This window comes from Ambystoma mexicanum, chromosome 6p (genome assembly GCF_040938575.1).
Source record: "Ambystoma mexicanum isolate Mex_15411 chromosome 6p, UKY_AmexF1_1, whole genome shotgun sequence".
NCBI lineage: Eukaryota > Metazoa > Chordata > Amphibia > Caudata > Ambystomatidae > Ambystoma > Ambystoma mexicanum.
The window spans coordinates 1,218,908,017-1,218,920,513 of NC_090935.1; the positions used below are offsets into that span (position 1 = coordinate 1,218,908,017).

Consider the following 12,497-nt stretch of genomic DNA (forward strand, 5'->3'; position numbering starts at 1 on the left):
GAAGTGGTCAGCCCCCTGTTTACCAGTCCACGAGAGTCTGAGTGCCCTCAGAACAACTAATGTCGAGACTTATGCTAACTCCACACGCCTGAGATTGAAAAACTCAACCATCACGACATTAACAACAAAGTACCGTCAAGCCAAAGTTCTGGAAAATTCAAAAACTTCATTCAGGCTTACAGACTATTGTCCACTACTACAGCCATACCAGGTTCCAAATCTGGGAAGCCGTATGAAAGCAAAGACCAACCACTATAACAATCCAACACTCAGAGATAAAAGACTCACGATGAGACGAGCCCAAATAAAAGCCAGACGTTTCGCTTCTGGTCACTGATTGCTTCAAAAGGAGCACTAAGTGAAGATACTTTAACATCTAGTATCCCTGAAGAACCTTGGATTTCCCACTTTTCAGCTCTTTTTGATCCATCCTCAAAAAAGACCAAACTCTACAAAGATCGAAATACACATTGGGACATCAAACTCGATCCAGTCTGCATCGAATCCAAAATGAAAAAACTAAAATCATCTCGAGCACCTGGGCCAGACGGCTTGTCAAACATGGACTTAAAATCTGACCCTGCCAGTTGGTCCATCCTGATAGCAGAAATTTTTTTATCCTGCAGGGTATCCAGATCCATTCCATTGTCCTGGAAGACAGCTAACGTCGTGCCAATTTACAAATCAGGAGATAAAAGTGATCCAAACAACTATTGACCAATAGCACTCCTTGATTGCATCGGGAAACTCTTTGGCTCTTTCCTCCTTGACAGCTTTAAGACGTGGATGCCTTCAGAGGGGTGGGACAACTTCCAAACGGGTTTTAGGAAAAACCTAAGCACCATGGCTAATATGTTTACTCTTAACATCCTCAAGGCAAGAGTACAGGAAGGGGGCTCCCCTCTTTGTCTGGCTTTCATCGACTTTTCCAAAGCGTTTGACAAAGTAAATCAAGAGAAGCTATGGAGCAAACTCACCAACTGGAAATGTCCCCCCGCCTTGCTAGATCCAATACAAGACCTCTATTCCGAAACATCAATGAGAGTTCGACTCAATGGCACAGGTCTACTCTCTTCATCAATTCGTACAAGCTGCGGAGTGAAACAAGGATGCCCCCTGGCACCGGCACAGTACAACGCCTATACGGGCGATTATCAACAATCCGACAGAAATTAAAAGCCTTCCCACCTTCTCTGGCCTCCGAAAAGATCAGTAGACTTATTTACGCAGAATATATCATTCTGATTGATCAAACAATGTTAGGGCTCCAGAGAAAATTGGACAATTTGAACGAATATCTAAAAGAGAATGATCTGGAAAGTAACAGCCTGAAAACAAAAGTGATGTGCCTTATAAAAGCGGCTAAAAGAAAAACATCAAAGGCATGGTTCTCCAACAATGCACGTCTCGAAGAAGTTGAAACATTCAGATATTTGGGCACCATGTTTAGCAACAAGAAGAACGAATCACCAATGCAAGACTTCTTGGACCAAAAAAATAAAACCTTAACCAACCAACTAATTATCGTGGACAAAAATGTGGTATTTTCTCAGTCAAGGCTGCAATAAACTTTTACTGGATGAAAGCGGTCCCTGCGCTCTCTTATGGTGTGGCAGCCATGCCAAACATTCCAGACTCAATTTGGCCTAAGTTGGAAGGTTTTCTTTGGAAAAAAGTACTTCGACTTCCAATCTCCACGCCATTAATCCTCATAAGAAGAGAACTCGGTTTAATCTCACTTGAAGGCACGGTATCCCTCAACAGCCTGATGTTCTACAGGGAAGTGAGACTATCTAAAGAAAAAATCTATGTATTAATTCAAGAAGAAATTGAGAAAGGTCACAACAAAATGCTCAAAGCCTGGGTACATAAAAACCAAACTCTTCTAAAAACTATAGGAAGTACTGAGGAGGAGCTCGCATTTAACCCAACAAAGACGGCAAAAAAACTGAAAGAAAATGACTGGTGTGATACACAGCTGAAAGCACTGAACTTCAAAGCAGCGGCCCACCTTCCGCTCTTCGCTCAAAACATAAATGAGCCCATCGGTTACCTATTGAAGTTTCCTAACAAGACCTTTCGTTCGACGTTCTTGCGAGCTAGATTGAACATTTTAAAAACAAACGAGGTCTTGAAAATCCGAGGTAAAAACTAGGATGGATTCCTGCCGCTATTGTTTGGACCAAGACACGAAGGAAAGCCTAAAACATCTGATCCTCCACTGTCCTGGCACCATTGGCAAAAGGGAAATTCATCTAGGTCATTTGCACTCCAAATTTTCAAGAATGGACGAAGACTACTGGTGGTACTTCTTGATGAATGGGCTAAGTCGAAGACCAGTCATTGCGTTGGTAAACTTCCTGCATAGTTTGAACCTGGACTCTCTTTTCCAACAAACACAACCAAAAGGACTTAGCCTAAACCACTTCATCTGGAAAACTTTAAATGGAAAACATCCATAAAACAATAGTGGAAACAAGAGTTTGTAAAAACTGAAATTCAGTTAACACAATAAAAAAAAAATAATTAAGGTTACTAACACTCAAACAATTTAGTTGTTAGCCAAAGCTTCAGCCTGCAGGGTGAGTGAGTTGCAGGCCTTATCCGGTAAACCTCAGTTTACCATTTTTGATAAGGATAAGGTTGTTCTAAAGGTCAACCATCATTCCTACCGAAAATTGTTTCTGACTACCATTTAGCACTGAAGATTGGGCTTGTGACTTTCTTTCCACCACTTCACCCAAGCAAGGAAGAGGAAAGACTTCATAGGCTCGATCCTGAGAGAGCCCTACATTTCTATATTTGGAGAATGTCAAAATTGCGACAACATGACTGCCTGTTTATTGGATACAGAGGACATAAAATTGGTGTATCGGTTACCAAACAAACTCTATCGAGATGGATAATTCTGGCTATTTCATAATTTTACAGGCTAGCTGGAAAGGATCCCCTGGATGACTTAAGGGCTCATTCCACTGGGGGCATGGCAGCTTCCTCTGCCCGTCAGAGGGACATTCTGATAAAAGATATCTGTGAGAAAGCCACCTGGTCTGCAATTCATATGTTTACAAAAGATTATTGTTTACATACCTTTAACAATGAGGGAAGGTTCGGGAAGCAGTTCTGTGCTCTATCCTTGACAAGTAATACAATTCAAATATTCATACACCCTCCTCCAAAAATGTAATACTGCTTTGGGAGTCTATCATAAGATGTGGAATACATGGGAGGACACAATCCATTTGCAGAACAAGTTACTTAACTCTGGTAATGTTCTCTCGATTAGATGTTCATCCGACACATTCCTCATCGACCCTCCCAACCTACCCCGCTGTAGAATTTCCAGAAAGTAAACTGAACGCTCTTTTAGAATCTGATAAATTAAAGGCACTTAATAAGGGTGGAAATTCTGCATATGGGTGGCGTAAAAACAGAACTGAAGCCAACGGGCGCTGCACAAGGTATATGTACTCGACAATGGCGTCAACCGTGGTGGAGGCCCTCGAGGGACAGCAAGTCGACAGTGTCAGAACAATTTTTTTTTCTGAAGCTGGATACAAATATCATAAAATGAGGTATACATTGGAGGAAAATCCAATCTAAAACTTTACCAGGGGTAAGTAACTTGTTCTTCTGTTGCTTTTGCTCTTTTGTGCTGGACATTCTTCAGGGGAAGATATCTTTTATATTTTAAATTATCCTATGATGCTACTGCCACCATAACTCCAATTCTGTCTGTAAAAAAATGACATAATTCAACCTTATCAGATACTAACATTTTTGTATTTTCATCATTTTCAAAAATGGAGGGAACTCATGTGTCCCTTACCTATGAACACTTTGCTCTCGCTTATTAGAGATGTATCTTTCCTTTTATAGTCAATATGTTGATTTCTTGAAAGCATCTGGCAGGTGAAAACATGCAAGCCTTATAAATTAGAGATCAAATTATTTTTAACACATTTAAAGGCGTAGTTTTGCAAGTAGATGTGTATTGTAGTCACAACGTGCGTTCCTGTGTTATTGTTGTATTGTAATGGTTTCTTTGGTACCTCAGATCTGCAAGTCAATAACCATTGAATATGGTTAAACTATATAATCACATATTCCTCAAACAATATAGTTTACTTTCTAGATCACCAACGTTATGGCTTATGTTCATGGGCTCACGTTTTAGAGGCAGCATTGTTTGAAGCAAACCAAGCCGATCCTGGCTTCTCTTTATGTGGACTTCTGGGTCCGCTTTCCCATTGCAAAGAGTGGTTGGTATTGTAGTTTGTACCTCCGACCTAGCCAGGTTTCCAAACACCAGCTCTTACGAATAACAGGAGTCGAGACACTTTCTAGGCACTATTATCTGCAAAAAATGTATCATGTTTTTGTTAGCGCTTTGCAAGTTCTCTGATTTTAAAGGAAACCATATGGGGAACGGCTACTCACACGCATATTTCCTTATTTACTTTGTGGGTACATAATATGGTGTTATCCCTTATTAAAAGTGTAAACATGGTGTCTCTATAGTACAATGACTAAGGATCTTAGATGATTATAATCAATGTATGTATTACCATTTAGAACCATTTTACCTCTTGTACATACGGGTTAATTCGTCCTGATAATTCATGTGTACAAGATTTCCCATTCCACTTTTTTGTTTAGTCCAGTTGTGTCACTATGTATTCTCTGACAATCATTTTTGCTCTAATTTCCCAAATGTTCCTCTACTTATTTCTACATTTCTTCCCTTTACTTGTTGAAACACTACCCATGTGAAATCTTGTGATCTATCATTCGAGTTTTTACAGCTCTCGCTGTCTTCCCATCTATTTAAGACCATATAGACACGGTATTACATTAAAAAAAAAATGAAATACAATTTGTAAATGCTTTGAGTAGCCATGGTTTGAGTAGGCCCAGATCTATCTCCTTTCCTCTCATTGTTTTTGCACACATAACACAATTCCTGCATGGATAGCGACCTACTATTTATGGGAAATCCCATGCTCCTTTTTAGGTTTTGTAATACCAACTCCCTGATGTTCTCTTCACCCTTCCCCATCTTCTTAGCTGATATCTCCTTCTCCTCCTGTACACCTTAACACCCTCCTCCTCTTCTGCTGTTTCTCTTGACACCTCCTCACTCGCTCCTCCATCTACTCTCCACTCCGTGTGCTCCCTCCCATGTAATTGTCCTCACTTGTTAGCTCCTCTAACCCTTTTTGATGACTCCTTTCCTCTTCCTCCACCTTCACTACAATCTCCAACTGCACAAGCTTCTTCTGCTGTGCCTCCTGCTCCTTCTCTTCCACTTCCTGTGCATGTCTAACCTCCTCACTGCCCCATGACACACTCTGCGGCATCATTAAGCCTCCAACTCCTGAATCCCACACCGGACTCAAACTCCTGTGTCCTTCCATAAGGAGGTACATTGGATCGTTCCCATCTCATGTGCATGATTGCTTTCGGCTCTCATCCCATGCTAAGAGTGCATGATAACTGAGTGACCCACTTCTCGACTAGGAAATCCCAACTGAATTTCATTGCATTGCATCTGTCAACATAGCTTCATGACCCACAATTTGAAAGTTGAATGCCCGCAATCCTGATTTCAAGGTGTCTGGAAAACGTCCTTCATTGTTTTTTTTAGTGTTTGTGCTTTCACGTTGTGCTGCTTTCTGCGGTGTTACGCAAACCCAACGTGCAAGCAGCACCGTGGTAGCATGACTGAATGTCTCTCACTGCAGCTCGCGCCAAGTGTTGCCCTGTGTTTTGTCCGGCAAGCGGCACTACGCTCTAGGAATGCAGTGGGCAGATGTTTACTGGAAGCCTGTGCATTGTTGAAAAACTTTCCATGTAATTAAACCCAGTTCCCTTGGAAGGCAATGTGTCATCAGGTACTTTATGAGGGACTGCTCATGTAGATCCGACGTCACGTCTTCCTGCCTCTAAAGTGCGCCTCCCAACATAATCGGGTACCTATGGATAGGGGGACCTGCAGGATACCCCATTTACCTCCACTGGGGCCTACTGCCCTGGCTCTCCCAACCCCATGCGCAAACCTGTAACTTGATCCTTCGTCACAGTGCTTTCCTGTAAAAAGGACTATGATATATGTTGATCCTCATAAGAAAACAGAGCTGGCTCTGGATGCACGCCAGTTTCTCTGGGTGTAGTTTTTATGGGAAGGACCTGGACACATGGTTCCCTTAACCTATACGAGCCATGAGGGAAGTAGTTGGAATTTCTTGGGGAAGATGGCACTACCACCTTTATCAACACAGAGACCATCAAAAGAGGGATCCTGGCAAGCACAGAACATGACTGTCGACTTCTATCACTTATAAGTCAAACAATACCTGTGCAGTTGGCCTTCTCGAGGGCTGCAGAGTTGGCCAACGCCAACCTTAACACAGTGGCCACCCACTCCATTCATAGAATAATGCAACGCTGGCTCCAAGCAAATGGAGAGGTCCCAAGGTTCATGAATACATTCAACAAAGGGATTAGGTTTTAACAAAGAGCTGGCAAAAAAGGAGCAGCATGTAGGTCCTCAGGAGAGGTAAATCAATCCTGGTAAGCATCGCAGCATTCTGCGTGGTGGTGTGCGGTCGAGCCGTGACCACAACAATTGCAGTTCCTTAGTTTGCGTTCCAGAAGATCTACAAACCAGTGATAGAAGGTCATGCCATCATCATGAGGGCCAGAAGCAGTGCACCAGGGCTCGTGAGCAGGCATTTATCAAGGGGACCATTTATTAGTCAAACTGTATTAATAAAATGATCATACACATGGATTGAGGGCCACTAAAAGAGAATGCAAGAAATCTCAGCATAACCGCTCCAGTGAGGTGCAATATCAGCAAGGCACCGTTGCGTCGATTACTAGTGACCAAGTGGGCACAGTGTTGGACACACATGCCGTAGAAGGCTTCTCAGATGGTGGTCTGCATCGCCATATCAGTAAGCCACCAAGAAGATGAAGGGACAAGACTGCGGCAGGGGCCAAAGACATGCTGGAGGACTTGACTGAAATCAGGCTTGGCAGTGCTGCGACACCGGGTTCGTTCTCCCAAGGAAGGAGATGTGGTAGGACCCAGTGCAATGTAACTACGGTAAAAGTGCGGTGTGCCAATAAAATTACTGCGATCTATGACCCGCTATAAAGGACACCAGATATGTTTGACTTCGTATGGATGTTTGTTGCTTGGTTTATTAATCATTAGGGGGAAGGTTGTTGTAATGGAGATACAACTGCGATTAAACCAGCATCCATTTAAGGAATGGCCACGCATTTATTAAAATGTACCATGCACACCTCGTATAGGAGACACAGGTTGGTAAAGTATACATTGGTTTGTATGTATGAATTTCAACTTGAACTGTATGTATTTTAATATAAAATCTATGCATCTCAATATACAGTATACGTATGGCAGCACCCAATGACTATATCCCAGTGTACTGCTTAGATGTTGCAACATGTTATGTGTGCATTTCACTATCTGTACACTACATAGTTATCTCAGGGTACAATGTCTGTATAAGACTAAACGAGCCACCACCCATACCTACAAAAGGACAACACTCCATACATCCAACAAGTTGCACTGCATCTGCTCAGAGAAATACTTTTTCAGACAGGCTGAAAAGATGAAGGCACGTGAATAGCGAGAGGCTACTCCACAAAGCTAGTCCAATGAGAAACCAAGCAAACATGGTTTAACAATAGAGTAGTGTTATTGAATGGGGCCAAAAAGAAAGAGAAAGAACAGCATGTTGTATGTACGGCGACCGACTCCAAAAACTCTGGGTGAATTGAGAAAACTGAACCTGAAGAATTGGCACCTCATTGAAAGCACATGGACATTAAAAAAACAAGCCCAACCTTTCTCAAAAAGGATGTAGAACCAGAGAAAGATTAATTGGTTAATTGTCTAAGGAAACACACATTGGGAATGCCAACAGTTTGGGCTTTTGTGTAGGTATGGGAAAGGCATTTGTTAGGCACTGTGGCATTAACTGGCCATCGATGGTAGTAGCTGCAACATGGTGTGTGTAACTGGTCATACAATAGAGGTGGTGTGCAAATGCCTAATACCTATACAGAAGCCAAAACTGTTGGCTTTGACAATGCTTGCTTTTTACAGGACTTCAGTGAAGGGCATGGATAGTGCTTATAAATCGAGTGGCTGAAAGCAGACCCGGTTCAGACATTTTTATTGCCCCAATAGTGTGTTTACAGCTCCAATTAAAATAATGTACTAATTAGTAGACTGCTTTAAGAAACGCTGGCAAGCATTTTGAGTGTACAGTTTGATGGGAAGGCTTGATATAATTGAGATCAAAGAGTTCCGATGAGGCAGGGTTTTGGGCAGTAAGGGGCAGAAATCGGGTGGGAGTGGCCATTGGGATTAGTATGGCCAGTCAATGGCCGGGCAAACAACCAAACACCTTCAAGCTTTGTGTCGCTACTCATATGCCATTTCTCCCTAGCTGTAATCTAGAGGCAATAGTTTCAGCTGATAGGGATAGCCCAAACTAAGACAAATGTCCACAACCCATGGAGCACTGCCAATTATTGAGGCTAGGCTGGCCAACCTACATCAAGGGAAGTGAGCATTGGCCTGGTCTCACCCTGGTAAATATTGGGCTATTCTGGCTTCTGATACAACTGTGTTTTTATGTAAAAAATGGGGTGGAGGTGTACAGGTTTTTTGCACTCTGTGTGAAGCGATATTGAGGTGTGATCAAAGGTTGTAAGCAATGCCCCTTGCAAATCTTTTTGGAGCATGGCGCATCTCAGTGTACAACTTATATACTTCAATAGTTGGTGCATGCATCTCAATATTCACCATATACATTTCATTGTCCATGAATGTATCCCGGTGTGCAGTGGGTATATTTCAATAGCTAGTACACTACATTCATCTCAGTCTGAAATGTAAGATACGCTCCCCGGAACCGACCTAGCTCAGTATACCACTGATGGCCACCTGCTGCAGCCCGCCCTGCTGCCCAATCCCACAGCCCCCATCAATCGACACGTGTACATGTTGTCTCTTGCTGTAGATGCTGCCTTTTACCTGCCATCCTAAATTGTCTGCCAGTTGCAAATGGAATGTTGCTGGGACTGCCTCCCCCTCTCCCCATATCCATCTAATGCATTCCTGTAAACTCTACCAATCCTTTGCTAGGCTCATGTTTCATAAAGGACAAGCTTGTAATACCTAAAGTGATCTAAGCACCGCAGTATACAGCACAGATGTTGTAGTATGTAATGCATGCATCTCGAGACACCATATATGCATCCTCAGATAGAAAACAGGAATGCATTTTGATAGACTATACAGGGATTCAAGGATCTTGAATTATGACCATAAAGCCCGCCTGCATACGCAGGCTCTGTTTGCCCCGAGTGGGTGGTTTGAAAGTGAACCAATGCAATGTGGTGCACATCAATGTTACATGCATCAGTACGTGGATTACTGATGTGCTGAAAATCTTCTGGTGCAAAAACCCTCTACCATGGGCCGTGTAAATATATCAATACAAAGGCCAGCAGAGGATGCTCTTCCACTGGCTTTTGTATTGGTTTAAAAGTGAGCGCCTTTCATTGACAAATACTGCCATGAGTGTGATTTCATGATGATAAATAACCGCGGAATAATCCCTTTCCAGCCTCCAGTGCCTGTCTGCCAATGGATGCAAGATCACAGACGAAGCCATCACAGTGCTCTTGAAGAAACACAGCAAAAGGTAATGAACACCCTTCTGATCTTCAGCTCCTGTTTCAGTTTCTCATGTGCACCTATTGGGTGTTGCTCTCTGGAACCTGCCAGCCCTGCATCCCAACAGCACATGTTGTACTTTTAAAGATGTGAAGTCAGTATCACCATCCTTTCATGAGAGTGACGGAAATTCTTCCACCTGATCCCTGGTGGCATGGATTGGTTGATGCGGTTGTTTTCATTTCCTGTTCCTGGGTGGCATGGATTGGTTGATGCAGTTGTTGTAATTTCCTGTTCCTGGGTGGCATGGATTGGTTGATGTGGTTGTTGTCATTTTCTAAATGGCTGTCCTGAGCATTTAATTTGCTACATACTTGCCAACCCTACAGATTTAGGCAGTAGGCTACTGCTTTTGAAGTGGCCCTACCGCCTACAGATTTCAGTGACAGATCCTATTGCTTTTTACAGTGGCAAGTAATTTATGTGATTCTAAGGCAGGCTCCAGGACAGAGCATGCAACATATTAATTAGTCTATCTATACAGTGGACTGGTAGGTGATTACATAGATTGCATTCAGACCAATCCACTGACCTGTCAGCTATGTGACTCTGTCCTGCACTCCTGCAGGTACAACCCATAGGTGAATCACTAGTGAAAGCAAGTGGCAGAGTGTAACACCATCCCACAGCATCTGCCGACAATTTGGTGTTAGCATTCACAATTATACATTCCATGTTGTGCTGTTTGTATGTTTTGTACATTCTTGTGATGTCATTGTTATGGGAATTATTATTTTTCAATGAAAAATCCTACATCTTTTTGGTCACAGAATGTTGGCAAGTATGTTGCTATGGTGCAAAAATCTAGGGCATACTTTGTACTTTTCTTTCTCAGTGTTTAGAAACCTCTGCTGTGCCAGGGCACACTCATTTTGCAGCTGGCATCTCAACGCAAGGAGCAATCTTCAAGGCAAACACATTATTGCACATTGCTATTCTGGTGCCCAAGATATCTCAATGGTCTAATGATGTTCTGCACTTTATCATTAAGACCCCCTAAGGAATGTCTCGTCAGTTGCCAACAATGCAAGTCATCTAAATGTTATTTATTTATTTTTACATTTATGAAGCACACTAAACCCAAGGGCATCAAGGCACTGTTCCAGTTCAAGTTACAGGGACAGTTGCAATGTTGGAAGGAAGAAGAATTGTTCGAGCATTTCAGGCACTGTGATCAGTCAAGAGCCACGTTTTCACTACTCCCACCCGATAACTAACTAGCATTTTCTGCAGTAGCACCTAAATGTTGGCCAGTCAACATGAACCAACACAAGGGCACTGGGACAAAATGAATGCACGAAAAGGGTCGCAGGTACAGAATGCAATTGCGCTGACAAAGCAAGTAGTGGCAAGGGTAGGAGTAGCTAGGGCAGTGTGTGGCTATGATGTCCCACTCGTTTTGGTCCCTCTGTTGGAAAGTGTGTTTCAGCAAAGTGCATTCAAGTGCATCCATGGCACAGGGGTTTGTCAATTCGGTAGCAGGCTACACGTCAGAGCACTGGTTTTGCATACCAGCAACAACAGCATTCATTGAATCCATTCCCTTTTACATGGGTGCTTGTTTGATATTGTACTGTCCCAAAGCACCGGAAGTGCTAAGGCTGGCACTTTATATAGTTAAACAATAAATAGTTAATCGTAAGCACAGTATCTCCTTAGACCTGTGCTTTTGTGCAACCTATAGATTACACAGGTTGAATGGTGGCAGTCTGCTGGTGCCCCCAAGGTGTGCTGAGCAGGCAGAGATGAAAGTGACGCAGTGGCTTTAGTGCTTGTTTGATATTGTACTGTCCCAAAGCACCGGAAGTGCTAAGGCTGGCACTTTATATAGTTAAACAATAAATAGTTAATCGTAAGCACAGTATCTCCTTAGACCTGTGCTTTTGTGCAACCTATAGATTACATAGGTTGAATGGTGGCAGTCTGCTGGTGCCCCCAAGGTGTGCTGAGCAGGCAGAGATGAAAGTGACCCAGTGGCTTTAGTGCTTGTTTGATATTGTACTGTCCCAAAGCACCGGAAGTGCTAAGGCTGGCACTTTATATAGTTAAACAATAAATAGTTAATCGTAAGCACAGTATCTCCTTAGACCTGTGCTTTTGTGCAACCTATAGATTACACAGGTTGAATGGTGGCAGTCTGCTGGTGCCCCCCAGGGTGTGCTGAGCAGGCAGAGATGAAAGTGACTCAGTGGCTTTAGTGCTTGTTTGATATTGTACTGTCCCAAAGCACCGGAAGTGCTAAGGCTGGCACTTTATATAGTTAAACAATAAATAGTTAATCGTAAGCACAGTATCTCCTTAGACCTGTGCTTTTGTGCAACCTATAGATTACACAGGTTGAATGGTGGCAGTCTGCTGGTGCCCCCCAGGGTGTGCTGAGCAGGCAGAGATGAAAGTGACGCAGTGGCTTTATCGGGTGTTTACATGTGTTCCTACCTGAAGAAGGGAACCTGAAAGGTGGCGTATACATTTACTATCTGCACATGTGTTGTTTTGGCTAAAAGAATAGTGCTTTCACCTCCACTGCATCCAAGGTTTTGTGTTAATGAGCTTATCATCAAAGGGTGCTTATTTAGTCAATGGCGGTCTTGAATCTACATATTGTGCTTAAATACAAATAAGGAGGTCTCTTGCTACCACTGCTGGGGTGATGAGAGGACCTACGTCTTCTGAAAGGACATTTCTTTGGTCCTCATAGGCATCTCTGGAT

At 42.9% G+C, this 12,497-nt stretch overlaps 1 protein-coding gene across 1 annotated transcript in view; it reads left to right on the forward strand.

Annotated features, from left to right (window-relative positions):
- LOC138510328 (uncharacterized) overlaps positions 1-12,497 on the forward strand; it is a 746,277-nt gene that overhangs the window by 418,766 nt on the left and 315,014 nt on the right. The window contains exon 10 of the mRNA XM_069625883.1: positions 9,678-9,755. Coding sequence (XP_069481984.1) covers positions 9,678-9,755 — 78 coding nt within the window. The remainder of the gene's footprint in view (positions 1-9,677; positions 9,756-12,497) is intronic.